The 24,601-nt window shown below is 56.0% G+C and overlaps 6 protein-coding genes across 6 annotated transcripts; 3 read left to right on the top strand and 3 right to left on the bottom strand.

The window, feature by feature from the left end:
- Positions 1-6,275: 6,275 nt before the first annotated feature.
- On the top strand, positions 6,276-10,730 carry KVR01_010147 (uncharacterized protein). Its single transcript, XM_044788739.1, has 3 exons — positions 6,276-8,221; positions 8,578-9,233; positions 9,549-10,730. Exons 1-3 carry the CDS (start codon positions 7,595-7,597, stop codon positions 10,129-10,131), a joined length of 1,866 nt encoding a protein of 621 aa, XP_044640306.1. The 5' UTR covers positions 6,276-7,594; the 3' UTR covers positions 10,132-10,730.
- Positions 10,731-12,036: 1,306 nt separating this feature from the next.
- KVR01_010296 (uncharacterized protein) lies at positions 12,037-12,669 on the bottom strand (the record flags this gene model as incomplete). The annotated part of the gene is made up of 2 exons (XM_044782440.1): positions 12,037-12,200; positions 12,267-12,669. 2 exons carry the CDS (start codon positions 12,667-12,669, stop codon positions 12,037-12,039), a joined length of 567 nt encoding a protein of 188 aa, XP_044640455.1.
- Positions 12,670-14,624: 1,955 nt separating this feature from the next.
- On the bottom strand, positions 14,625-16,648 carry KVR01_010524 (uncharacterized protein; the record flags this gene model as incomplete). Its single annotated transcript, XM_044781482.1, has 2 exons — positions 14,625-15,423; positions 15,489-16,648. The coding sequence occupies 2 exons, from the start codon at positions 16,646-16,648 to the stop codon at positions 14,625-14,627; spliced, it is 1,959 nt and encodes a 652-aa protein (XP_044640683.1).
- A 2,058-nt stretch (positions 16,649-18,706) lies between these two features.
- KVR01_010656 (uncharacterized protein) lies at positions 18,707-20,925 on the bottom strand (the record flags this gene model as incomplete). The annotated part of the gene is made up of 2 exons (XM_044788162.1): positions 18,707-19,638; positions 19,695-20,925. 2 exons carry the CDS (start codon positions 20,923-20,925, stop codon positions 18,707-18,709), a joined length of 2,163 nt encoding a protein of 720 aa, XP_044640815.1.
- A 1,091-nt stretch (positions 20,926-22,016) lies between these two features.
- On the top strand, positions 22,017-22,658 carry KVR01_010413 (uncharacterized protein; the record flags this gene model as incomplete). Its single annotated transcript, XM_044784905.1, has 1 exon — positions 22,017-22,658. The coding sequence occupies one exon, from the start codon at positions 22,017-22,019 to the stop codon at positions 22,656-22,658; it is 642 nt and encodes a 213-aa protein (XP_044640572.1).
- A 761-nt stretch (positions 22,659-23,419) lies between these two features.
- On the top strand, positions 23,420-24,601 carry KVR01_010210 (DNA-directed RNA polymerase I subunit RPA43; the record flags this gene model as incomplete). Its single annotated transcript, XM_044790562.1, has 1 exon — positions 23,420-24,601. The coding sequence occupies one exon, from the start codon at positions 23,420-23,422 to the stop codon at positions 24,599-24,601; it is 1,182 nt and encodes a 393-aa protein (XP_044640369.1).

Below are 24,601 nucleotides of genomic sequence, written 5' to 3' on the forward strand. Positions count from 1 at the left end.
CTCCATCTTGGTGATCAACGCCGTGGCATGAGGTTGACGACAGGCCGGGGGGGGGGGCGAAGGATTCGAGCGATCTCCGCTTGTTTCCTCTCCCTCCCTGGAACGCGAATGTAACGTCAGGGTAACCTCTCCATCGGCATTTGCTCCGGCGATGTATCATTCCCTAGTACACTTTAGGATGCTTAATTTTATCAATATGCGGGGCCGTCTTGGACTCCAGACAATGTCGACCCCGTTTCGTGATTTCGCCTCGGGGCGGGGATGGAGGACCTCCAGGGCTGATATCAATTGATCACAGATCCGTACTAAGACGGAAGTGTGAAACCATCGCCAGCGAGCCCTGTCGACCAAAAGTGGTCGGTCGACGAGCTGTCTGCACATGTGTGTATATCCGACCAAACTTTTGGGCGGAGTGTCTGAATACGAGCCAATACCATGAAGTGACCAGCCCTTGGCGATAACATCATTAACTCCCCATGCTACTATAGCAAGGGAAAGTCCTCAGATACATTGTCCGTACCAAATTTCCAGTCTACGCAATCTTGTTGGTCGATCATACGGCATGTTACACAACTATACCATGGCAGACTGAGGCATGAAAGTAGCGTACAGGACATACAAGCACGTGGTAGCCCTACTACGAGGTAGGAATGGTGCCCCTGAACTACGATATAAACAATAAACTGCTGCGGAGAGAGTCAAGAAGGTTGAATGGTTCTGCGAGAAAACCCTGAATCAAAACGCCGATTCCAATGAACAAGTCCACCACCCTCTTCGTGTAGGTTCACAGGAATAGCAACATTGTGTATCGAAAGCCACTGTGTAAAACTTTTTGGTAGTTGTAATTGTCTTCTGCAGAATGGGCTTATAGCTAGACAAGCAGCCCTGGAGCATCGCCAAGTGAACCAGAACATTAATAAACACGTTCAGAGAACCCCGACAGCGATTTCATTCGCTTCCGCACACCCAAGAACCGCACGGACCCGAAGCATGACGATATTGGTATTCAACTCAAATTTGAGATTGGGCATGACTGATGTTTCCCGCCCGCTTAGCATATGCAGTAGCAACGTGCGTCAAGCTTGAGAGTTGGGGGGGGATCACAGGCGCCTATTGGCAGGCCATGGGACTCTTTAGCTTTTCTGCATAACGGCCAAATGTCAATGTTTACATGGTGTACTCGATAGCTCCCGTGTGTGCACTTCTCACAATACTCGAAGGAGAAAAAAAGCGTGGTTCACAGGTGGCCTGGACCATGCTTGCCCTCATACTTAAGTACCCTTCAAGACCAATAGTGAAGCCGACAGATACGCCAGTTGAAGCAACGGAGAGGGCATATAATCGACGTATAGACAAGATGTGCCACTGGGAACGCAACAGGTGTCTGGTCTGGGGTAGTATTCTACTAGGAATACCGAGAAACGATCTCGCCAGGGACAACCCAGCAGCCCGCGGGAAGTGGGAGACGCAGACGCCAGGGCGACGGCGATTGCTCGGGGGCCGATCGCACCCGTATCCGAGAATGGACTCTTGTCTTGAAGTTGGGGGCATTGATAGAGTCATGGCTGCTTAATCGCCTGACTCTGTGTGTGCCGCCGGCCCCAACATTGAATGGTAAGCCGGAAAGGTCCAGACCGGGGAAACGCTGACATGTGCCGAAGCAGCGCACCCCTCCGTGCGTTTTATCTAAACATTGGCGTCAAAGAGGGCTTAGGGCCAAGCGCGCTGGCAGGGCTGGCAGGCTGGTAGGGAGCAGACTGGCAGAGCGGCCTACATACGCTAATACGCTAATCTTGGTCGAGGTCCTGTTGATCGGCGCGCACTAGTCGAGGACCGCAGAACCGGGGAGGGATGAATCACAGCACGGTCAACAACTCTATTGAATTTGAAGGTGCAGCAAGTTGACTTTATTCCGTGACTGCACTGGTGGAGAAGGCCCCTACTTACTGGGATGAATTCCGCTCGAAGCAATGTGGCACCTGGTTGAAACAGTGAGTCCCTGATCGCGGGAAAACGCGAGAGACGGGACATGGGCTCCCACGACTGGGCTCCCACGACTGGCCGCAAATGCGTGTGTACTGCTCGTTGGAGTATGGTCATCGAGGACATTTTGCTTTGTGGCTAATGTACATGCGTAAGGCCGGCGGCATAGCCGCAGATTCCCCGGACCGGAACGCTGAGATGGGTTCGACAGCCACGCAGATGACCATTGGAGAGAGGCTGGGTCGGCAGGATGAGACAAACGCCTCTGGACGATGCAACACAACGCGCATGCGGAAATCTTGATAGGACGGAGAAGACGCGGGAGGACCGCACGAGACCTGCTCATGTCGGCCAGGCTGCATCTCGACCGCATGCAGCTTTCGAGTCTGGGACGGCGGCAGCCGGTGGCCTGGGTTACTCGTCATACTCACCTTGTAGACCCTGTCGTGTGGAACGAGTGGGCAGGGCCGTGATATGGCAGCTATAGGGCGAGCGAGGCGTCTCAGGGTTGGCTTGGCCCTCAAGGTCAGGCAGGCAGCCGTCATGACCAGCCGCGTGTGGGCAGTTGACGCAGCCTCTAGGCCCACAGGGACGAATGGGAGCAGCGGGACAATGCAGACTGGATATGTTGCTTGCTTGCTGAGCTGACTTGCAGTGAGAAGTAGTAGCAGTCGAACCCGACAACAACGCGGGCCGCAGGAGAGGCCGGGCTCGATCGACAGGCGGACGAATGGGAACGGGCTGCATAGGGGATGAACTGTATGTGTGCCCAGGTCCAGATTGGGCCGGAAGCTGAGCTTGTGTGGCGGCGAGATATTATAAGTCTGACCTTGCGGAAGCTGCTGACAATGATCTTGGGCTTCAATGGCAGGCCGGGAGGAGACATGGGGTCAGCAGCACGGAGTAAGCTGGCAAGACACTTGCCCATTGAGGCAGACCGAGAGTCCCCGCGTTAGTCGACATGCATGTGGGCTGTGGGCTGTGGGCTGTGGACTGTTGTTGACTGTGGCGGGCAACGGACGGTGGAGATGTCTCGAGTCAAGGGCGGGCCGGTGTCTCTGATTCTGGGGGGCCGGAAAGTCTGCCTAAGCGTGAGGGCAGAGTGAGACAGACCACTTCGGAGCCATGTGGGATGAGCCTTCTGACCGAGCCCGTCCTGCCCGTCCACCGACTGTCTTGGATGTTGGGCCGAAGCGACGACAAGCGGCCGTTGCAGATGGGCATCGTCGACATGGCACCTCCAACGCCAAGACCCCACCATGCAGGGCAGAGAAGGGGGGAGGAGGCAGGAGGGCGGTAGAAGGGCAGCAGGAGGATCCAGCTGGGCTTCAAGACTGGTCGACTTGCTGTAGACCAGACCAGACCAGACAGATAGATATCGGGGCCCGAAAGAGGACTCGAGCTCGAGTCCGACAAACATGGCAGAGCCAGAAGAGGTGTTGTCAACAATTACAATTGTCGGCCAGTGAGCTGACTGGCTGATGCACGCATGCACGCCTGGGTTGGGATGTTGGGGGGATTTGGAGACGAAGGGTTGCCGAGATCCAGTCATGCTTTCCCTCGCATTGCTCGATGCCGATTGGGTTCCCAGTCCTCTCGCCTTGTCTGGGTTACATCATGCCGAGTGGGCTTCGGATGGTCCTGCGTGTCTACTCGTGTTCTGTTTGTGTGCGCGCGCGCGTGTGTGTCTGTCTTTTTTTTTTCTTCTCTCTCTTCGGGTTGCGCAGTGACTGAAGGTGAAGTCAGAAGATGTCCATGCTTGGGGGTGCACCAGTCAGTTGCGAGTGGGTGGAGAAAATAGTTCGCTGCACGCAAGCGGGCAGGCAGGCAGCGAGGAGCAGGGTCAGGCCTGTGTGAAGCTGGTGGGCGAGGCAGGCACGCAGGGTCATGGTGCAGCGATAATAAGGCACCCTGGTACGTTCCCAAGGTTCCCAAGGCTCCTCACCTGCGCATTGGAGGTACCGCGCGCTGTCGTTGGTTCGGCTTGTGTCCCCCGCCTGGCGTCCTGCAAATACCTTCCTAGGCCGTCTGTCTGCCCGTTGCGGAAGTACGTACAGTACTCCGTATGTCTCGAGGCCTCGAGGTCTCGGGCCGTTGCCTCGAGGTACCTGTGATGTCACAGACCAGAGAGAGTTATCTGCCAGGTAATGTGGGAGGGGCCAATGCCTCCGTTGCATGCCACTCACTCACTGACTTTGAGATTGACAGCAGATGGGACAGGCGGCAGACGGCAGTCACGACGGGGGCTGGGGGCCATCCTGGCTTGACGTTTCTGAGCAAGACCCAACCCTGTTGACTCCAACAAGAGATCAAAAAAAAGGTTTGGACGTCGAAAGATCTCAGGGTCTATAGCTGGGCTGGCTGGATGATTTACAACAGGCCATTAAGTACGACACCGTCCCTGCACACTTCGCAGCCGAGGCTCGCAAGCCTGATACGACTGTACGACAGCGCGATGAGACGACGCGTCGATGATGGACGGATTGACTTTGGCACTACGTCTTGTCAAGTACAGAGTACCCTTGGCCCCGTCCTGGGCCCCGTTCTGGGCCCCAGCCCAGAGTCCCGCCCGTCGCCTTTTTGGGCCAGCTGTGTGGCTCCGTGTCTATCGCGCTATGCGACAGGTTAATGCTTCATCCATGCCCGTGCCTTCTTCTCGTCCTGCCTCTGCCTCGTCCTGCCTCGTCCTGCCTCATCCTGCCTCGTCCTGTCTGCCCCGTTGCCCTCGGCCTTTCTATTTGGTTTTGTAACCAGCTGTCAGGCAGCTCCGCCCTGGGCCAGGGACCAAAAAGACTGCAAGAGCAACCATGTACTAACCACAGCATGCCAGATCCCGCCCAGTCCCCATCCTGCCCTGCCATCGGACTCCCGCTGCATGTCACGCCGTGCCCAGCCATCATGCTCTTTGACACATCTCTAGCCCGGCAGCGACACACACTGTCGGCCTGTACGGTGCCACCACCAACACCACCGACACCACTTCCAACTCCTACTACACCCTACACTACCAATACACGTGTACGACCACCACTGCGACTACCACCTTGGGCCTTTCTGCTGGCCCCCCACGGCCCTGCGGCCCCAGGGCGGGCCCCAGACTGCCAGACCACCACCACTGGAGCTTGTGCGAGCACAGACCGGCCGGCGGACCAAGGCCGTGCGAGATCCCCCAAGACCGATCGACACGGCATCCTCAGCTATAGCACGGCAGCCCCGGCCTATAGATCTGGAGCTTGGGCCCCCTGCGGCGGGCCAGCGACGCAGACCTAGACCTCACCAGACCTTGCCAGACCTCACCTATGTGGCCAGGGGTTCGACAGGTCAGCCATGGTGCCCGTCGCAGTACGGAGTGCTATGCACGTACTCCCCACAGCATACTTCACCTCAACCACCACCATCGTCCACTGCCGCCCCACAGCCGGTCCGTGACGGCGCTGATCCTTGGAGGGCAGTGTCCCTCCATACACCATACACTACACTTCGGCCGTCGCCACGCTATTGTTTGGCTCGGGCGCATGCGGATGCTTGGCCTTGCTGCTTGCTGCTTGCTTGTGCTGGTGCTGGTGCTGGTGCTGGTGCCGACCTCGGGACGCTGCTGCTGCCGCCGGTGCTGCTGTCCCTGTGCCGCCGCCCATGGTGGTGGTGGTGGTGGTGATGGATGAGCCTGCTTGCTGCTGCCGCGGGGCAGAATCTCTCCCTCCTCTCTCAGCCGCCCCACCAGCTGCCAACATGCTCTCCATCCTTGAGGGTCATTATTATGGATACTCCGCACATACTTGCATGGCCTGACCTGTTGCACTGGGAGCCGGCGGCCAGCACTGCAGGTACCTACGCATATGTATACACCACGACCGGGCTTGCCTGGGCACTGCTGCGGGCGTGGGTGGACTCGTCCAGACCCCTCGTCAACCACTGCACTTTGCTGTACCGAGTACTGCACCGCAACCTGCACACTACGCCCGCTTTTGGACCGCGCCCGGGCAGCACTGCACTAGAAATCCCTCCGTGGCCGGCACACGGTTCTGTCTCCGTCCCATCTCGGCTTACCCCTGAAAGGTCTTTCTTATTAGGCTACTGTGACACAGATTTTGACGAGCAAGGGATAACCACCCTTGGGCTGCTCAAGCTATCCCGTCCCGACTTCACAGACGGAGGGCCCATGGCGCGCCTGCCCCACCCACCCGACCTGACCTGTCCGGGCCTGACATGTCTTGTCTTGTCTTTGACTTACCGAGTGCTATGCCGCACAGCACAGTAGATAGAGATAGACCTCGACTTGCCTTCCTTGGCCTGCCTGGGTACTGTAGTACAGTAGAATGAATACCTTTGCCTCTGCCTTGCCTTGACTTGCCTTGTCTGGCTTGCCTTGCCCTATCCTGGGCCCTGCCCTTGCCATGCCATGCCATGCTCTGCCCTGCCCTGCCCTGCCATGCCATGCTCTGACCCTCCGTTCCGCATCACCGTCCACTGTGACCGTCTCTCTGGGCCTCAATGCAATGCCTGGCCTCCACCATCCCAGCTTCCCCCGGACCCGTCTTCCGTTGCGAGCCCCTCAGATCCCAGGGCCCCTCTCCGTCCTCGGCTTGTCGGGTCTCCGCTGGGCCATCGACAGACTGAATCTGTCTGTGTTCGAATTTTCTCCCTCCCTCTGCCTCTCTCCTCCTCACACGGCCGCGCCCTAACCGTCCCGGTCGCAATGTACCCTCTTTTTATCCCCGGCCAGTCCTGACGTCGCTCCTTCTCCTGCTCCCGTTTCGACGCTTGCTCTTTCCATGCCTCCTGCTTGTTGATATTGTACTGTACTCCGTACATACGTTCCCTTGTGCACTAAACCCTACGCCCACACCCACACCCACACCCATCACACATCACACATCACACACACAGCTCGGCGGGCTTGGAACAGCTTCGCCCCTGCCTATACTGCTCTCTTCTTTCCGGATTGTTGCAAATACCTTACGGCGCCCTGTCGCATGTCTTGCATACCCTGCCCTTGTTCTGATCTTCGACGATCATCTCGTCTCATTATTCTTCTGAACTTAATCCAGCAACCTTAAACCAAGTAGGCATCACTGATCAGCACACCAAGAGGCGACCAGATCGAGCACACTCGTCGAGCCCCACATCAAGTCGATACACAAACTCGACTGACTGTAGGCAGCGTTGGGGACAGACATATTGTCCGTGCAACCCAGGTTCTTACCATTAAGGGTCCCCCGGTGCTCTCGTGGTGCCAGCCTAATCCAAGGGACCGCGCCCACACGAGACAACTCCGAGGACACGAGTGACTACCTAGGTACTGCGTCCCGTCCCATTAACAGGGCTTGCATGCTTTGCTTTGGTACTCTTGTCTCGGTTCTACACCTAGGTCAATCGTAGCTGTCCGTGCTCCTGGACTACCTGGGTCGGTCGCTGGCTAGGTGCGGAAGCTTGATTATAGCTCGACTACGAGACGAGTACTTCATGCTCAGCCTCCCAAGTCCGGTCAACGTGGACTCGGCACCCGACGACTGGTATATCTCGACCGTCCCGAGGAAGCACCTCCGCCTCCCCTGCTCTTCCCCTCGTTCCCATGTGATGCTGTGAACTCGAGGCCCAGGGAGACCTTCGAATGGCATCGGCGTCAACATCGAGCTATGGAACCGGCGCCTATGACAACAGAAGTGCAGTGGCGAGCAACATGGACATCAACAGTGTCATCAGCAGTGACAGCGGCGATCGTGGTGGAGGATCCAGTCGAAGCATGCACCAAGCCCCCAGCCTGGCCGAAGCCCCGCCAGGTAGCGGTCCTCGACCAGACGAGCCTCGCTCGAGCCAGTACAGCATGCACGCAGCAAATACAGCCATGAGGAGCCCCAGCGCTGCCACTGTCGGCGACGATGACGGCGGGGATTTTGGGCCCGACAGGACACGAGAAGCTTTGCCTACCGGCCGGGCCCAGTCCGTGTCGCCGCCACGCCGGATGGAGACGTATTCAACTGCTTCTGCAGCCGACGAGAATGCGAGCCAGTCGAGGGCTCCATCTGCTGAGACGACGAGTAACGGCTACAACCTCCCCGGGTTCTCACCTACCAACCAGGCCTCCCAAGGGGTCTTCCCCGTCAGCGGTTCCGACTCCTCCCACAACAAACGAGCTAATAGGAGACGCACCGGGCCGTTGACTCCCGAGCAGCGGCAGAGAGCGGCCATAATAAGGAGGATGGGTGCTTGCGCGGACTGCCGAAGGCGACGTGTCGCTGTGAGTACGAATCCGTGTTACGGGCAACCCCTGCTGTATTGTTCGAATCAAACTGGATCCGCATGTGTGTTGTTGGAAACTTGCTCTTCGCCTGCCGGTCGAGGTCCTGCCGATTTGTCCATTTCTTGAGCGCGGATGAGTAGGGAAGCAAGAGGTTGCCTTCGCGAGTGTTGGGTGTTGTTCTTGCCCACAACTTGCGCGTTTCCCTCTGTCCACCGAGCCTGGGCAGGGGTGAAGGACAGGTTGATGACAAGAGGCAATCAAAACCAGGCCCTAGGCCGCTTGCCTACTCTGTTTCGGCCTTCGTTTTCAAGCAAAGCCCTGCAGATTCTAATTGCTGATTCTGATATTTCTAGTGTAATCCACTGCATCACCAATCGCGCGCGTCCTGGGAAGAACTCGAGAAGAAGTACAGATCAAACAGCCAGGACCTCCAAGAACCTTTTGCCATGAGTTCTGGTTTCCAGCCGGTCAACGGCAACAGCAACGGCAACTACACCCACGAGCCCCAAGGCATGCAACTTGACCAGTCGCCTCCGAGTCAACAAACGGCCCACACATCGCCTACCGAAGCTAACGGGAGGACATCTAGAACCCCGTTGCCGTCCGGGCCTCGTCTGGAGCGTGCTGCCCAGGTGGCAGCAATTTCCTTACCCGGCTCCGACGCGGCCAGACCGAGCCCACAAGGCCAGGCCTCGGATATAATAGTCAATCCCAATCGCGGCCGATACAGCGCTGTACATGTCCTACTACTCAGGTGGGAGGACGAAGAGGACGTGGCAGTGAAGCAGAGTGTGGAAGAGTTACGATCTGTTCTCGACATCCACTACCACTATACGGTGGAGATGGATGTTATACCAGCTCAGGCTGACGAGCCCGAGTGGGTGTGTAGAAAGTTGTCGAGGAGGATCGACCAATTCATGGGCACGAATGACCACCGCGACGCCTTGAAGATATTCTATTACAGCGGCCGCACGCAGCTGGACGTCAATCGCGCCATGGTTCTCACCAGGTATGTCCAAGGTCTTTTGGCCCCGTCGACAACACGTCGCCTGCTCTACTATCCCCAGAAGCTGCGCCCACCGTTTCAAGCCTTTTTCTGTACCAAGCGTCTTCCCTTGCTTTTCGGCACGTTCTATGAGAGCACCTAATACTGTGGGGAGACAACCTCGCTTGGAGGGACTTCGTGGATTGATCTTTGACCCAACAAGCGAGCTTTCCTGTTGGCACGACTGTCACATGCGGTGGCTCCCTGCGAGAGATGTTGCAAAGTTCTTTGGTTCACAGTTTAGTACCAGGCGTGTGAAGCTAACCAAATCATTTACAGTTCTACGCAGACAGGGCAACCCTGCGTTATTCGATGGGCCGCCGTCCAGCTCCAGCTTGAGCAGGCGGTTGCGGACACGATCGTCATCATGGACTCGAAATATTTTGGTGTTCCCGGGTCCGCAAGACGCCAGGGCATGATAGAGTTCCTCGCGGCGGGATCGTTCGAGCAGCATCCAAGCGGCCAGCTGGGACGCCGGGCATTCACACATGCACTGAGCAAGGAGTTGCGGAGCCAGGCCGCGCGCATGCCGCCCATATCTGCCGCCGACCTGCACGCGCGCCTCCTCGCCGTGTACCCCCAAGTCGTCCAGGAACTGGAACCCAGCCACGACTTCCTCCGCAGCATGCCCACGCCGCAACATGTGCAGATCTCCGAAAGCAAAATCCTGCCCTCGATCCTCCTGGGACCGCTACGTCGCAGCAGGCCGCCCAGCGTCGAGAGCAATGCGTCATCTTCTACACCCGGGTCACAGGTCAGCCTTACCGTCCGTCTCGACAGGGAACCGGACATGGAAACCTGGGCGGACTGGGTGCGTCTGATGCCTGACGGGGTCAGGGACGTTAGGATTGAGCGGCGCTGAGGTCAGCTGGTAGATGTCTACAATGTGGTTTCGCTTCTATTCCGTATACGTCCGAGGACATACATGGCGCCTTCATACGGTGGTAAGCACTCAAGACCCAGCGCTTGGAAAGAATACGATGCCGATAACATGGCCTCAGCCTTGCGACGCACAGACAAGGCTAAGGGGCACCGTCTTGACGACGGCGTTGACGCCGCGAGGGAGTCATAGATGTCTACAATGTTGGTCGGTCATTGATGGGCTTGTCCAGAGTCATGTTTAAACTTGGCTCAGTCAGTGCACTCGGTTGTGTTTTATGGGGTTGAATTCATTATATCAGGTCTGGTTCTTCTTTTTCTTGTCTTTTTGTTGTGGGTGCTCTTGCGGTTGTTGGGTCGACGAACAAGATGGGGGAAGGGCCCAGCCACCAGGTTGGGAAATAACCTTGGAGCACCAAAGGGCAAAGCGTGGGAGCAAGGAGTATCAGGATGCCAAGACTTAGGGTCGCATGGAGTATGGTACCTTCGATGTATACCATTGTTGTCAATAGGGATTAAGGACTTCAGGAAGGGGTGGGATATTGCGTCCTTGGAATAAACACGTCAGTTTTCCACCGTCGACCGACTCCTTGTGTGGGATTACCTGTTACCTGTCATGAGCTCTGCTTGGGTGTCTGCTACACGGCTGTGGTATCTGACATCCCTCCAAAGGACCGAGACCCAGCAGGCGGAGGAGCAAAAATGGAGACAAAAACATACAGCACCGGGTATTCGCTGGTCGTCACCGACCCAACTACTAATCCAGCGATTACAGACTTGACTAAGGGAGAGCGGACGGGATCCCGTATTTTCCTGTATCTATGGCCGTATGTGCTTGGTTTAGTGGTGTGGTGGGTTATATGTGGAGCACGTTTGACTCGGTGAGCGTAACCTCCTCAAGGATGGCCAGTCTCCTAGGAGATTGCCTGACTGACTGTTCTTTTTCTGGGGGGAGGGGTCCCCGGGAAAATGGTACACAGAATAACATCCGATAATTAAATTAGAGGTATGCAGGTTATTAGGGTTTTGGTTTAACACCATACAGACTTTTGAGGTGTGTTAGTATTAGAGTCGTAGTGTAGTATGTGATGTTCTATGCAGGCCTGTGATCTAGCTACGGAGCATGCCAGTCACATCCAAAAATGGGTGGGTAGCATAGAAACTGTCAGCGTAGACAACAGAGTAGTATCAATACTACTAGATGAAAACACGAAGTGCTTCAGCCTATGTGAGACTCTTGATGGTCAAGGGTGCTGGTTGGAAGAAAAGGGAGGGGCTCTAGACACGTCGAATTCGGAGGGTGCCCAGACAGGATGTTCAAGAGCAAGGCCAAGACTATTGCTAATAGTACAAACATGACGAGGAGGTTTGGTAAGTTGGGCAGGGAAATAGACAGGCTAAAGAACATGGTGAATTTGGCTAGTGCTCGCCTGGCTGACTTGACAACATTGAATATTGCTATCACAGTCAACCAGCCAAGCATCCTCAGTGGAAGAGGGGGACACAGTTTTCGTAGTGGGAACTACTCTATAAACCATTTCTCAATAGAAGTCGTGAATTGAATCGATTTTGGTACCGGTCCAGAGGACGCGCAGAGGAGACTTGGCCACCGCAGTTGGGCCGATCCACGCATACTCAGCTGGCTGGCCCACGGGGGAGATGTACCGATGGGGCCGCGCCGTTATTCAAGTGTTGGGTGAATGGTTTTCGTTGGACGATGGACACGACGAGCAGCAGGACGAAGAGCGCGCCCCTCTGAATGTCTTCAAATGTTCTCTCGAGACCCTGGCCAACAACTCTTCACGGCTGGCGTGGAATGCACCGCGCACATGGCACCGCGAGCCGCAGTCCAGGTAATCAGGCAACCTTAGTAAAAAGTGTCATTCAGTCAAATGGATGCGACCGGTTGTTGATACCATATAATTAGAGTGTTTAAACCACTAGTGATGGTACTGTAAGTGTAAAGGTGGTCACATCGTCCCACTTGTTTGTGTGACCCTTGACGCTTTGCGGCCCCCGCCATAGGAACCCTGAAAGTGGCCGCCGGATCCTCTGAAAAGCGATATCAGAATGGCGAGCGCCAAGCAACAAGCGCTGAAAAGGAGTTCCAGAACTTACCCTCCTCGGCGTCCTTGCCAGACTTGCGGGAACGCTTCTTCTTGGGCATGGTTGCGGTTTGGTTCGACGTTCCAAAACGGCCCACTGCTGGCGCGTCAGTCTTGCACTGGCGATTGTCCATGGGATCCTGCTCGTCAATTGGTTTGGAGCTGTGATGCGGTGTCGCTGGCTCGCACACCGACGCCGGAATCACGCTGGACATTGGGAGACGCCGCAGAATAAAATTGTGGTCCAGGTCGACGACCCCAGCCGAGATCTTTGGAGGTTTGTGCCCTGGAAAAACTTCCTCCTCCTCCTGGTCCTCCTCCTCCTCCTGGTCCTCCTCCTCCCCAGCCTCTTCCTCCTCTTGCTCCTCAAGCAAATCATCTTGCCCGCCTTGCTGGCTGCTTCCATCGATGCTCATTGGCGCTGTGCATTGGCGTCACAGCGCCGGAATCGCTCGGCCGTTGCGGCAGAAAGGGAGCTGGAGACCTCCAATTATAAACGGCATGCCGTGAGTGAATGTGTCAGACTTAGAAGTATGTCAACAAAGTATGAAACAATCTATATGCCGCAAATCTACCTTGCTCCTGTTGCTCTAGCTTCCCCCCGTGGTGGGCGCCTCTACCTTGCCTCTAGTAAACAATTTGAGGCTGTCTAATCCTTTGATATTGGCTGAAATCAGCAGCGACTGGGCCCTTATGGTTAGGATAAAAGACAAACAAACATCGACCTAAGACCTCCAGCGTTTAAATTGAGATTGGCAAAACAGAAAGAAGGAAACCTATAGCAAAGCTTCAACCAAATATCATGTTTAATGGTCATATCTTGTTCATTTAAATGTGCGACAGCCCAAGGTCATAAAACCGATCAGTCAGAGCTATAAATTCAGCTTCGTCGGCCTCTTTTTTAAACAACACAGTCCCCCACGCGACCTGGAAGGTTGCTGCATTGAAGTCGAAGGGTACTTGCACAGAATTCCCTCCACCGAGGTTGGGGCTTAGTCCAACAAGGTCGAGAAATGTGCTGTCAATACATGTAGACTTTCAATGGACTTGCAGAGTATATCTGGACGTTCCTGTAATTCCTGCAGTAGAATCCAGTGTCAGGCTTGAAGTTCTGATCTTGTATTGAAATAGCAACCCTCCAGTCGGGCATCCAAGATGGAAGGAAGTATTGGACCTTCATTGCTCGGGCCTTTGGACACTGTATGAAGGCGCCATATACATTTTATATGCATGGGGATTAGAAACGAAACCACTCGGGGTCTTGGGATGTCTTTCTTCGAAAACTCTGATATATCCACCGGGCCAGATACCCACTTTCAGAAAGGCCATCAGCAAATGATATGTATGTTTTATCAAGAGGGCCAGTATAGTTTACCATGACGCTTCGGCGAGCATCTGTTTAACAGTCCTGTCAGCGCAGAAATGCGGCCGTGGCCGTTGAGACACTCGAGTGCTGAAAATGAGTTCATCAATGCCGAAACAACACGTGTCTCAAGAACCTAAAATCTCATTTCGGTTTTTCTTTCCTATCCATGGGTATTGCGACGTCACGCCGCAAGCCCCAAAGTACCCGGGCATTTCTTCAAATCAGCCCCCGTCGTTTCCTTGGCATCGATAGCTCGGAAGGATGGGCATACAATGCTCATTGCTTGACGGTTTTGTGAAGTTGTATATTTGTAGATGCTTCTGAATCTGGGTCTTTGGATTCTTTGCTGACAAGAAAACCTGAGGCGGAACCCTGGGAAGGCTGGTCACACCCCCCCCCGGCCGTCTTTTGCCGTCCTGGTGCAAACCTTCAGTTGCATTGAAGGCCAGCCAGTGCTAAACTTACACATCACACACGCTCTGGCCGATTCTGCAGGGGGTGCAGACGAGGCTGTGCTTCACAGCCAAGCACATGGGACGACGAAGTGCTCAGTCTCGGCACTTGTGCAGCTTTTTACACGCTTCTCTGCTGTAGCCTACGTACAGGGTCTCCACGGTGGATGCGTGTCCAAGCACAGAGTGTACTTCAGATGTCATTGTGTAAATGCATGAGTATTAGGTAGTACACCTTTCCAACACCATGTGATAAATGTGGCCCAGAAATCATCCCATGGGTTTCCAAGACCTGCCCCCAACGCCTTGCAAGTGGTACATCTATATAAGACGGATGTAAACCAGTCTCTCATCATTCTAAAACCATGCAATAAAACATGCCCTTCATCACGTGTGACGTATTATGACTGAGTAAGGAAAATCCCTGGCGCATTGTGCGCGGCCATTATATCATCCCATCATCCCATTCGTAGCCTGAAGCCGATGAAAGCCAAGGCATCGCGTGACTTTGTAGACGGGACGTACCCGCAATCCATCGTACGCATCACCGCGTCTACAGCAGGAGCAAGGCACCAGCAACAACACCAGCCGCCAGGACCCACGAGGTGGTAGGCCCAGCCCTGGCGCCAGCGTTAGAACCGGCGCTGGCATCGCCGCTGGCGAAGGCAGGCTCGTACGGGGGAGGCTCACTGGTGTCGAGCGTGCCGTTCCAGCAGTACCGGCCGAAGCAGTTGTCGCAGGTGGACGGGATGGCGGTGCCGGTGCGGTCGAGGCTGCGCTTGAGGACGGCGCAGGCGACGCAGGCGGGCCACTCGGCGTTGATGGTTCCGTTGCTCTGGGAGGCGGCGTTGAGCCCGTTGGTGATGATGTCGAACTTCTCCTGGCGGGTGTAGCTCGGGTCGAAGGTCGAGACGTTGGAGGCGGCGGTGTAGGGGGCGTTGGGGATGTAGACGACCAGCGGGGGCACGACCTGGCCCTCGGACAGGGTGAAGTTGGCGGGGTCGCAGCCGAAGAAGGTCGGGCGGTTGTTGAGCCCCAGGTTGATGAAGGTGTTGGCGTCTGGGACGGGCGGGAAGAGGGTGCCGTTTGAGATGGGGCTCAGGCTGCGCTCGTAGGTTGCGCGCAGGGCGGTCGCGTTGGGCCAGTTGTACTGCGTGTCTGCGCTGCTGTCGATGGCGAAGATGACGTCGACTGCTCGGATGGGCTGGAGGAGGGGGTTGATGGGGATGTTCTGCAGATCCTCACCACCGTCGACGAGGCCGAGCTCTAGCTGGTCGGCGTTGGCGTTGGTGGCGTTGTTCCAGCCCTGGAAGGGGTTGGGTACCCATTGTGCAATGTCGTTGTTACTGTTGCTGTGACTGTCGTTAGCGAGGCGAGCCACCGCATGGGATGGGCCTTTACAACAGTTCAGACTTACCCAACGGGCGTCAGCAAGGACGTGAAGGCGTCGGCTACGAACTGTGGCACACCCGTGTACTCGGTAATATTCGTGGTTAAGAATGTGTTGAACAGAGATGAACTGGTACCCATCATGTATCCGGCATTGTCAAAGCCCTGTACACAACTGCCACCGCTTGGGACCTCTCCACCGGAGAAGTTAGAGGCCAGATACTTGGTGGGTGCGAACCCAAAGACTGTTGGGTCAAAGGTTCCCATCTCCCAGGGGTTGATCTCATAATTAGTCGCGTTCAAACTGACAATAGAAACCCCAGGGTCCCTCCCGTCGGCAACTATCATAGGCATAGGGATGGAGCCGCTGGTCAGCTGCTCATCCTCGGCGAATGAGCTCCAGGTATAGGCCGGGCCGCCGTCGGCGGCATTGATGAGCTGGTAGGACAAGGCGCGGCCCCAGTAGTCGGTGATCGAGGTCTGGAAGCCGGCGTCGGCCTTGCTGGAGACGGCGTCGCGGACGTCGCCCCAGTAGCTGACGGTGTTGATGACGGCCATGCCCTCATCGGGGCCCTCGAATATGCTGTTCTCGAAGTCCCAGACGGCAGACTCGGAGCTGCCCTCCATCAGATCCACCACCGTTGAGAAGTTGTTGCTGTAGAGAGAACCAACCAACCACCCGCCGCCAGAGAGTCCTGCCACATAAGTGGCCGCCTGCAACAGACCACCAATACCTCCAGCGTCGGTGGTGCCCGGCGTCCTGTCGTCTGCGGCGGCGATAAAACCTGCCCCATTCATCAATGCACGGTAGCCTCCTCCGCTCACGGCAATTCCGATATTTGGCAGGGCTGATGTGTTATCGCTGAGGTTGTTGATATACCCTGAGCCATCGAAGCCATCGATTCCAACTCGGCCGATGAAGTCAGCCATGGGCTGGACAGTGGCTGGACGCCGCTTGGCGAGCCAGTCGGTCTCATCCTTGCTGAGGGTTGCAGCACTACGGATTGTGGGACGCGATGATGGACAGTCGACAACGGCAGGGGCATATCCACCACTGACAGCGTTCGGAAGGGCCCTGGCGACGTCGAGAAGAGCCCTCTCACGTAGTGGGATGGAATTGGCGGCTGTGAGTGAGAGGGACGTGGCCGATACGAGGCACGCGACCAGGTGTGTTGAGGTCGGTGCCATGATGTAAGATGAGTGGAGACAGTATGAGGTCAAGTTCAGATGTGGGTATGGATAGAGAGAGGAAAGGCCCGAGAGGAATGAGGTGGCCAAGGGCCTATGGCAGCATACTTATTGCTTATGACAATAGTAACAATAATAAAGTTAGAAGAACAAAAAAAGAAAATAGGAGGCAAATGTACGGCAGAGATGGGATGTGACAGACTGGGGGCAGGATGGGGGGGGGGGGGGTCAGATGTCTGACCTGCATGCAGTTGGAAGGCAGAGTCAGGGTAAGAAAGCGTAAGAAGCAGGAGGCGTAGTCAGTTTGGGCTGGTTCGAGGGCTGCTGCTCTTGTGGCCAGCCCGGGTTTCTCGGATCAGAGGTTGCATGCATGGCGAACTTGGGGCCTGCCTGGCGTGTGTCGTAGTAGTTCTTTTCTTAGCGCGCATGGCGGTACGAGATGTACGAGGCTTGGACCAGAGTGGGATGAAAGGCCAGCACTGGAACAATAGAACAAAAAACTGCTGTGTGTATCTGTGACGCAATTGGTGGGCAATACCCGAGTGAGCACAGAGGCGGTGGCACCGCGTCCAACGCGGGAAAGGATTCTAAACATCAGACGAGATGAGATGAACAGAAAGAGAAGGCTCGGCGCTGATGAGGCCCAGCCGCACTTCCACATCTCACCTTGGGATCTCAGTAGGACGTACTCGGTACAAGATTACAAGGATGGCTCAACTGCGGCCTCGGGATCCCTCAGCGAGGTGTGGATATAATAGATATAATAGCAACATGTGAAGTGCACTGCTGCGTATAATGAGCCGGCATCGTGGTGGTCGTCAGGCCCAGTGGACAGAGTTCGACCTCAGAAACGACATCATGCGTTGTGCGGCGCGATGAGATCACACAGCCATTCTCTAGCCTGTCGAGAAGGACACAAGGAGGGAACGAGAAACCTTCTCGGCAGTTTCAGAAACTTTGGCGCGCAGGAGCCTGGCTGTATTCGGCCCATGCAGATCTCCCTGGGGGCCTTCGCATCGGCCGCGACGGGAACGGCGTCATGCCCCAAGGCTCCCTGAGCCCCTGGTCCTAGCCCGGGTTGGCAGGTTGGGCAGGTCAACCCACCACTCCCCTGCATTGCCGCACTGCAGACTAGACTGCACAGCTCAAGGCTGTAGGCTGTAGCGGGCTGAGCCCAGCCTGCCAGCCCACCCAGCCGCCCTTCCGAGGTTGTAAGCCGCATTGCCGGGCTCAATTTACCCAATCCCACTCCACCCCTAGCCAAACGGGGCTAATGTGACCCAGAACAGCCCAGTGCACACTCCAATGCAGCCCGCAGCGCCTCTCCCGCCTCGTGCACCTGCAGACGGCCGCTGTGATATCCCGAGGCTGCTGGCCACCTCATCGTGATGGCTGCCAGAGTTAGTTGTGTGCTCTTGTTAGAGTTTGGTGGCGGACTGCTTGTGACTGACTGACCGACGACACGCAAGCCATCACAGTACAGCACATGACGATACCCTCCACCGGCACTTGACTTGCTCACTTACATGTACGCCAAGTAGCAAACAAGCAAATAAAAAAAAACAAGCCAGTTAATAAGGCGCGCATCACATGCGGCAGTGCCTCCCATCTCGGGAGAGACACAAAGACAGGCCTCGGATATGTGGCTTGGCCCGTCAGACAGACCCTTCAGCCCCCCTTTGAGGTTTTAGACCGGCGGCGGTCGTCATCACCCGGCCGGCCTCAGCCCAAACCCCGGCCGGGTGAGGCCCAGTTTGTGGTGTGTCTTGCCTTCGGACTCTCACACTCTCCGCTGGCTGACTGGTTTGCTGACTGGTTTGCTGACTTGTTGAACATTGAGGCCCTTGTGCTGCGCAACCCTGTGGGACCATGCATATCTTCCATTTGCCTCTGCTGAACATCTCTCCTAAAACGGCAATGGCCCCTTTCTGCTCAGTCCGGGGAAGTCGCGATTCAGGTCAGGGCGACGGATGCCATACGTGTGCGCGACGCTCGCTTTCTACTTGTTTGTTGTCTGATTCATCGGGCTGACGGGCTCGGGGCTGCACCCGAGCTCTCTTATGCGTACAACTTGCCAGCCTGGAGGCCAGGCCCCCGTCTCCTCGCCCCCGACATCGAGGCTATAGAGATCCGACCCTGCTGACCTTCATCGACAACTTCATACGCCACCGGTGGCAGTTTCTCCAGCTCCCTCAGCAGGGCGCTATTCCCATACGCTCCCGTGTCACGGCCCAGGTCGGTCTGTATTGCGCCCGCAATATCGAGGATGTTCCGCACCACCCCGGAGCCCCGCCGGTTCATCCGAAACAGGTTGCTGTTGATGTGCACATCGAGCCACATCCCAAAGCAGCCTATGATCCAGCAGACCTCGAGGATAAGGCCGATGAGCGTGATCACTCTCGAGAAACCCCACACGTAACCCTCCTCGCTGATACAGATCAGGTTGTTGGGATCTTGGAAGTCAGCCATAAGCGGTGTGCCCTGGTAGCAGACACACAGCCCGTCGACCCCGTACCAACCGCATTCTTCCGCTCGCGCGGGGAAGTTCAAGAACGGCGCCTCAAGCGGGATCGCCGAGCCCTTCCACCACAGTGTCGAGTTATAGGGCACCGGGTTTAGGGGATAATTGAGTAGTTCCCAGACGCTGCTTCTGTTATAAGTCTTCACCCTGATCGACGGGTCCAGCTCGAAAGTGACATTGAACCACGGCGTGTCCGGGTTCGTGACTTCCTGGCCCGCGCCCGCGAACTGGAAGCCGGTGAACTGGCGGTACAGTCCCGGCACTGCGGACCTTCCGCCGGTTGACTTGCCGCCCGTCAACGTGTAACCATACCGCCCGGGGCGATTCTCGGTGCGCACATCAACACCTGTGACACGAGAGAAGTCGGAATAAGACCTGTACCCCCAAAGGTTGAAATCTGTGCTTTCGTTCATGAAAGATGAATTTGCCCCGGTGTAGAAGGACTGGATAGTCAATGCGGTTCTGGAATCTATGATGGCGTCAATTCAAAACCTGGCGACGGCTTCGTTTCGGAAAGAATCCTACAAGCAATGATATTTAACCATTCTTCCGTGCTGTTCGTGAGATCGCATGTGGGAAAGCTGCCGTAGCCGACGTAGCCGCCGGATATTCTATGATCATCTTTGCCAATGATATCACCAAGTTTCCCAAAGTCGTCCAAACAACTGCTCAGTTTTGGTCCTTGCACAATAGCCGGCACAGTCCCGTTGAGCCTCTCACTGTCAACAGTGATGCATACGTTAAGATTGTCCGAGTCGAAGGTGACATATGAATTATCCTCCATCATGTACGCAGGCCTACTGGGGCTCAGGTATCCCGTCGCAGCGCCCCAGATGGACGAAAAAGCGAGGACGTACACGATGGCGAGGAGGAACCACACTGCCGAGAAGACGGCGCGAGCGGGTCGCTTCGTGCCCAGGAATCGTAGAGTGGACCACAGAGCCGAGAGAGAAGCCGTCGAGAAGAGGATGTCAAGCTGGAAGTAGTACGGCACCAATGAGTACTCCATCATCCAAGCCAGCTGTGACGCCGCGACCTGGTAGAGAACAAAAGCGTGGAGGAACCGACCACCCTGCCCGACCACCGTGTCCCATGCCAGGTCAAGCAATTTCGCCCGGGTAAAAGACAACTTTTGAGCAACCTGCAGATTAATGTAGAAGCCCCGTTCTACAGCAGGTACGCTGTAACCTCCGCAGTCCTGGGTCATGGGCGGCACAGAAAAGATGTTTAGTTGCGGCAACATGACTAGCCCTTTGATGCCCGCGACGATCGCAGCCACCACCGCAAGCAGCTCGAAGATGAGCAGGGCGATCTGGTGGTTTGTTAAAGGAGTGAGTGTCCTCGGCGGCATTTGCCTTCTGTCGCCGCCATCGTGGTGCTGTTTGTAACTTTCTGTATCATCGTCTGGAGTCGCGGTCTCGTGCGTGGACGCGCCCGGGCCTGTCTTGGTGGTGCCATTTTGACCGTGACTTAGCAGGTGATAAGATGGAGGCGACGACAGGTTGTCGGGAGCCTGCACGCGAATATCGTCGACGGCGAGCTCGTCCCCATCATCTTCGTGTATTTGCAGAGCCGAGTACCTGCGATGTTGATGTCCGATGTCAACACCTGCAGCAGTCATCTCAAACGAAGCCCCCTCGCTTTCTGCAGGCCTGGTTTCTCGGTCCATGGATGTGTCTTGGGAATTCCATGCGCAGTGAACATTATCGGTAGTAGCACAAATGCCCCCATCTGCATCTTCAGAGACATCTCTCATATCAACTCGACACGAGGGCGAGACCGGGTCTTAAAGGGTAAGCAATGCCCAGGCAAAATAAGATGATCACCGTCCTGCATGTGAACCGACCAAGTGAACACCAGCGGCGGCAAATGAGATCACAGCACAGCTGCATGGTAATATATACAGGCAGGCAGCTGAACAGCCCAGTGGCATGGCCATGCATCATCGTGCAGCTCTCACGACGGTGTAAAAACCAGTTCCTGGTGAGAAGGATCAGGCATTAAGGGTTTTGGCGCTGTGTGTGCCACCCGCCTTGCTGAAGGAATCGAATCCCAGAACAGCACACCAGATCCCGCTTCCTCCCGTCCAACTACAACTCGGAGGCCTTGGGAGGCGTAATCAGGCAGCCAGGACACGATCTCGTCGGACTCTTGCATTGGACTCTGGCCTGCGGTGGCCCAGGGCGGCCCTAGCTCCGGAGAGTCCCGTATTTCGTCGTTCGTCTGGCAGGCAGCAGGATCGATGTGATCGTCAGTGGCGTTCACATTGTCAAGACCGGTATGTGAGCACAGCAGGTTTTGTGAACAACACGTCTCCATGGATCGGTCTGGCCATCAGGGCAAGGTTCCCGTCAAATTGGTGGTCCGGTATTAGACATCTTGAGCCCTGATGACATTGTTGAACGTGCAGTACCGGTAGTGGACCGATGCTCTGAACGTCGACCGGCTGGGGGGTCTTGAAGGTTGACTCTTGATGCTGGTATTGTGCATTGTAATCCTTTGGATACGGGTGTTATAGTCGTTGAAGAAACATGCGAAACAAACTCAGAATATGTCTGCGCCCAGTCACAATAATAATGCTTGTTAGGTGGATGAGGTTCCAAATTCCAAGGTCGGCATCGTCTTGGTCCTGTTGGCTTACGTAACGCCGCGCCCGGCCCCGAGGTCCCCACCCAATCTTTTCCAAGTCCAAGGGTCCCTTGGCGCGCCTCTGAAATTCTTCGCACGCAGCATTCTGCACACAGCCAGCCCACCAGCCGTCGACATGATAATTCCTACAGTTTCAACACAATGATATAAATACAGTACGCCCCTCCCTGTACTACGAAAATCCTTGGATCCGCCGAAATGGACGCCCGCGCCCTCCTCACATCCCAGGGCTGGCGGGGCTCCGGCCATTCTCTGCACAAATCCGACGACTCAATCGGTCTGTCGAAGCCCATTCTTGCGTCGCGGAAAGACAACACGCTAGGTATCGGCCGGAAGAACCATGTCACAAGCGACCAGTGGTGGTTGAACGCCTTCGACGAGCAATTGAAGAGTCTCGACACCTCCAACAAGACCAGCATCGTGCAGACCAAGAAGAACACCAAGCTGGACAGCCTCCTGACGGCCGGCGCGGGAAAATACAAGGGCGCGAATGCTCTCTATGCATGTTTTGTCAGCGGCGGGATGCTAGAAGGCTCGTTGACATGGAAATCGGAGGGCGATTCGACGGATGCGACACCCGAGGCAGAAGCCGTCCCAGTAAGGAAAGAGACCAAGGAGGAGCGCAGAGCCAGGAGGGCAGAAAAGAAGAGAGGGAAGGCCGAGAAGGAAGCCAAGAAGCTGGCCAAGAAGGCGGCAAAGAGCAAGTCCAAAAAAGAGTCGAAGAAGAGTTCGACAAAGCGTGCAGAATCCGAAACGAAAGAAGAGCGCCGAGCCAGGAAAGAGGCGAGGCGAAAACGAAGGCAGGACAAGGAAAAGCGCACGAAAGCCGAGGGCGGTTGAAGACAACGCAGAGGGATGTTGAATGATCCTATCACTACGACCAACCCGCTGGCAGTGACATATGGTGGGCGGTGAGGCTGCAAGGCCATCCTGCCTTTGGCGAATGATCTGAAAGGCGCCGATGTCAAGGGACGGAAACCAAGAGATGGGTGTGCATCCGAGCAGATACTCCAGCTCTGCCGGGCCAACGATAAGTCCAGCCAGTTGCTACGGCTGGGAATTGTGCCGCCTCAGATGACACGCAAGGCCGTTTGACAGCACAAGCCATGGTGTTCAACACGGATCTAACAGTGCGACCGCACATCGTGCACCGACCAAGAAGACAGGCCAAGCACCGAACGGTTCTCCTTGCCATACTATACTTCCAGGCTATATATGTTGGAAATCCAGCCATGCCATTGGCAATATGCTACTCAAGACTCGTTAACCATCATATCATGACGGTGCAATTGTGTTAAAACTTTGTGCTGTGCTTCTCATATTTGAGTATTTGCGAGCGCCAGCGGTCTCAGCTGGAAACCATTTAGAAATGCGTAATGCAAGTACCTAGGTACCTCTGCAGGGGTGAAGTCGTAAATAGGCCACTTACAGCTGGGCGGTGTGCACTGATGTGGGGCCTGGCTGGGCGCCCTGGGAGCTCAATCGCCGGCAAAAAGAAAAAAGTTTGGAGATGCGTTTTACGTGAACGTCGAGCCTGCCAGAACTGGGGCTCATTTCTACTTGCGACACCACCCAAACCAGGGCTCCAATCAATTGATATTATGTCTGCCGAAATGGACTCAGACCACGAAGAAAAGCGCCACAAGAAGTCGAAGCGCAAGCATCGGCACGAGGAACAGGGCGAAAAGATGGACATTGACCAGGAATCAAAAGCGACCGAGACGCCCAAGAAAGAGAAGAGGAAGCACAAGGAAAAGAAGAGGAAACAGAGAACAGAGGAGACCGCAGGCGCCGACGCTGAGCCAGCTGCCTCGCCTGAAAAGAAGCACAAGAAACACAAGAGCTCAGATAAGAAAGAAAAGAAGAGCAAACATCACAAGTCCACAGCTGCGCCCGAGGAGACGACAGCGCACGCAGAGCGGAAAGACGAGGCATTCGAGACCTTTGTTCCGGACCCGAAACAGTACCCCTTCTTCACGCAGACATTCTCGCAGCGCATCCCAATCTGGCCGGCGGCGTTCGACGAGCCCCTGACCAAGACGGCGCGCGAGTACCTCGACCCCATGCTGAACCGGTACTCGCCCAAGTTCAAAGGCGTGCTGCTGGCCTACAAGAATGTCAACCTCTCGGAGCAGCCCCAGCGCGCAGACGCGAGAAACCCACCGACGGATGACACGCCGGTGGTACTAGAATCGGTCGAGTGCTACGCGCCCCCCTTCGCGTGGTTGACGGCCGAGCTGCACCTGTTCATCCCGTCGCGGGGCGCCTGGATGGAGGGCGAGATCAACCTGCAGAGCGAGGGCCACATCGGCGTCGTGTGCTTCGACAAGTTCAACGCTAGCATATCGAGGCGGAGCCTGCCGAAGGGTTGGACGTGGGTGGACCAGCCGGAGGAGGAGGAGGAGGAGCCCGAGCCGGTCGCCGCCGAGGAGGATCCCTTTGTCGAGGGACAGGAGCAGCCCGCTGAAGGCGAGGAGGGAAAGAAGGCCGAGGAGACTCCCCAGCTGCGGAGCTCCGGCTACTGGCTGGACCGAAACGGCCAGAAGGTCACGGGCAAGATCTATTTCCGCATCAAGAACTTCTCGAGTGGGTCCACGGGTGACTACACATACTTGAGTCTGCAGGGAACCATGCTTGACGATGAGGCCGAGAGGGAATCGGTCGCGGAGGAGAAGGCGATCGAGAAGGCGAGGCGGGCGAGGCAGTCTCCCGGTGGACTTCTGTACCCCACCATGAGGTTGCCAGAGTTCAGCATGACGAGGCTCAAGGACGAAACCATATGA

Source organism: Diaporthe batatas (genome assembly GCF_019321695.1).
Source record: "Diaporthe batatas strain CRI 302-4 chromosome Unknown Contig00013, whole genome shotgun sequence".
Classification (NCBI taxonomy): Eukaryota; Fungi; Ascomycota; class Sordariomycetes; order Diaporthales; family Diaporthaceae; genus Diaporthe; species Diaporthe batatas.

Bases quoted from the DNA above. Each gene is read 5' to 3' on its own strand.
- KVR01_010147 (XM_044788739.1), top strand. From the start codon at position 7,595: ATGGCATCGGCGTCAACATCGAGCTATGGAACCGGCGCCTATGACAAC. The intron at 8,222-8,577 runs GTGAGTACGAAT...TGATATTTCTAG, and splicing joins GCCGAAGGCGACGTGTCGCT to TGTAATCCACTGCATCACCA. The intron at 9,234-9,548 runs GTATGTCCAAGG...AATCATTTACAG, and splicing joins CGCGCCATGGTTCTCACCAG to TTCTACGCAGACAGGGCAAC.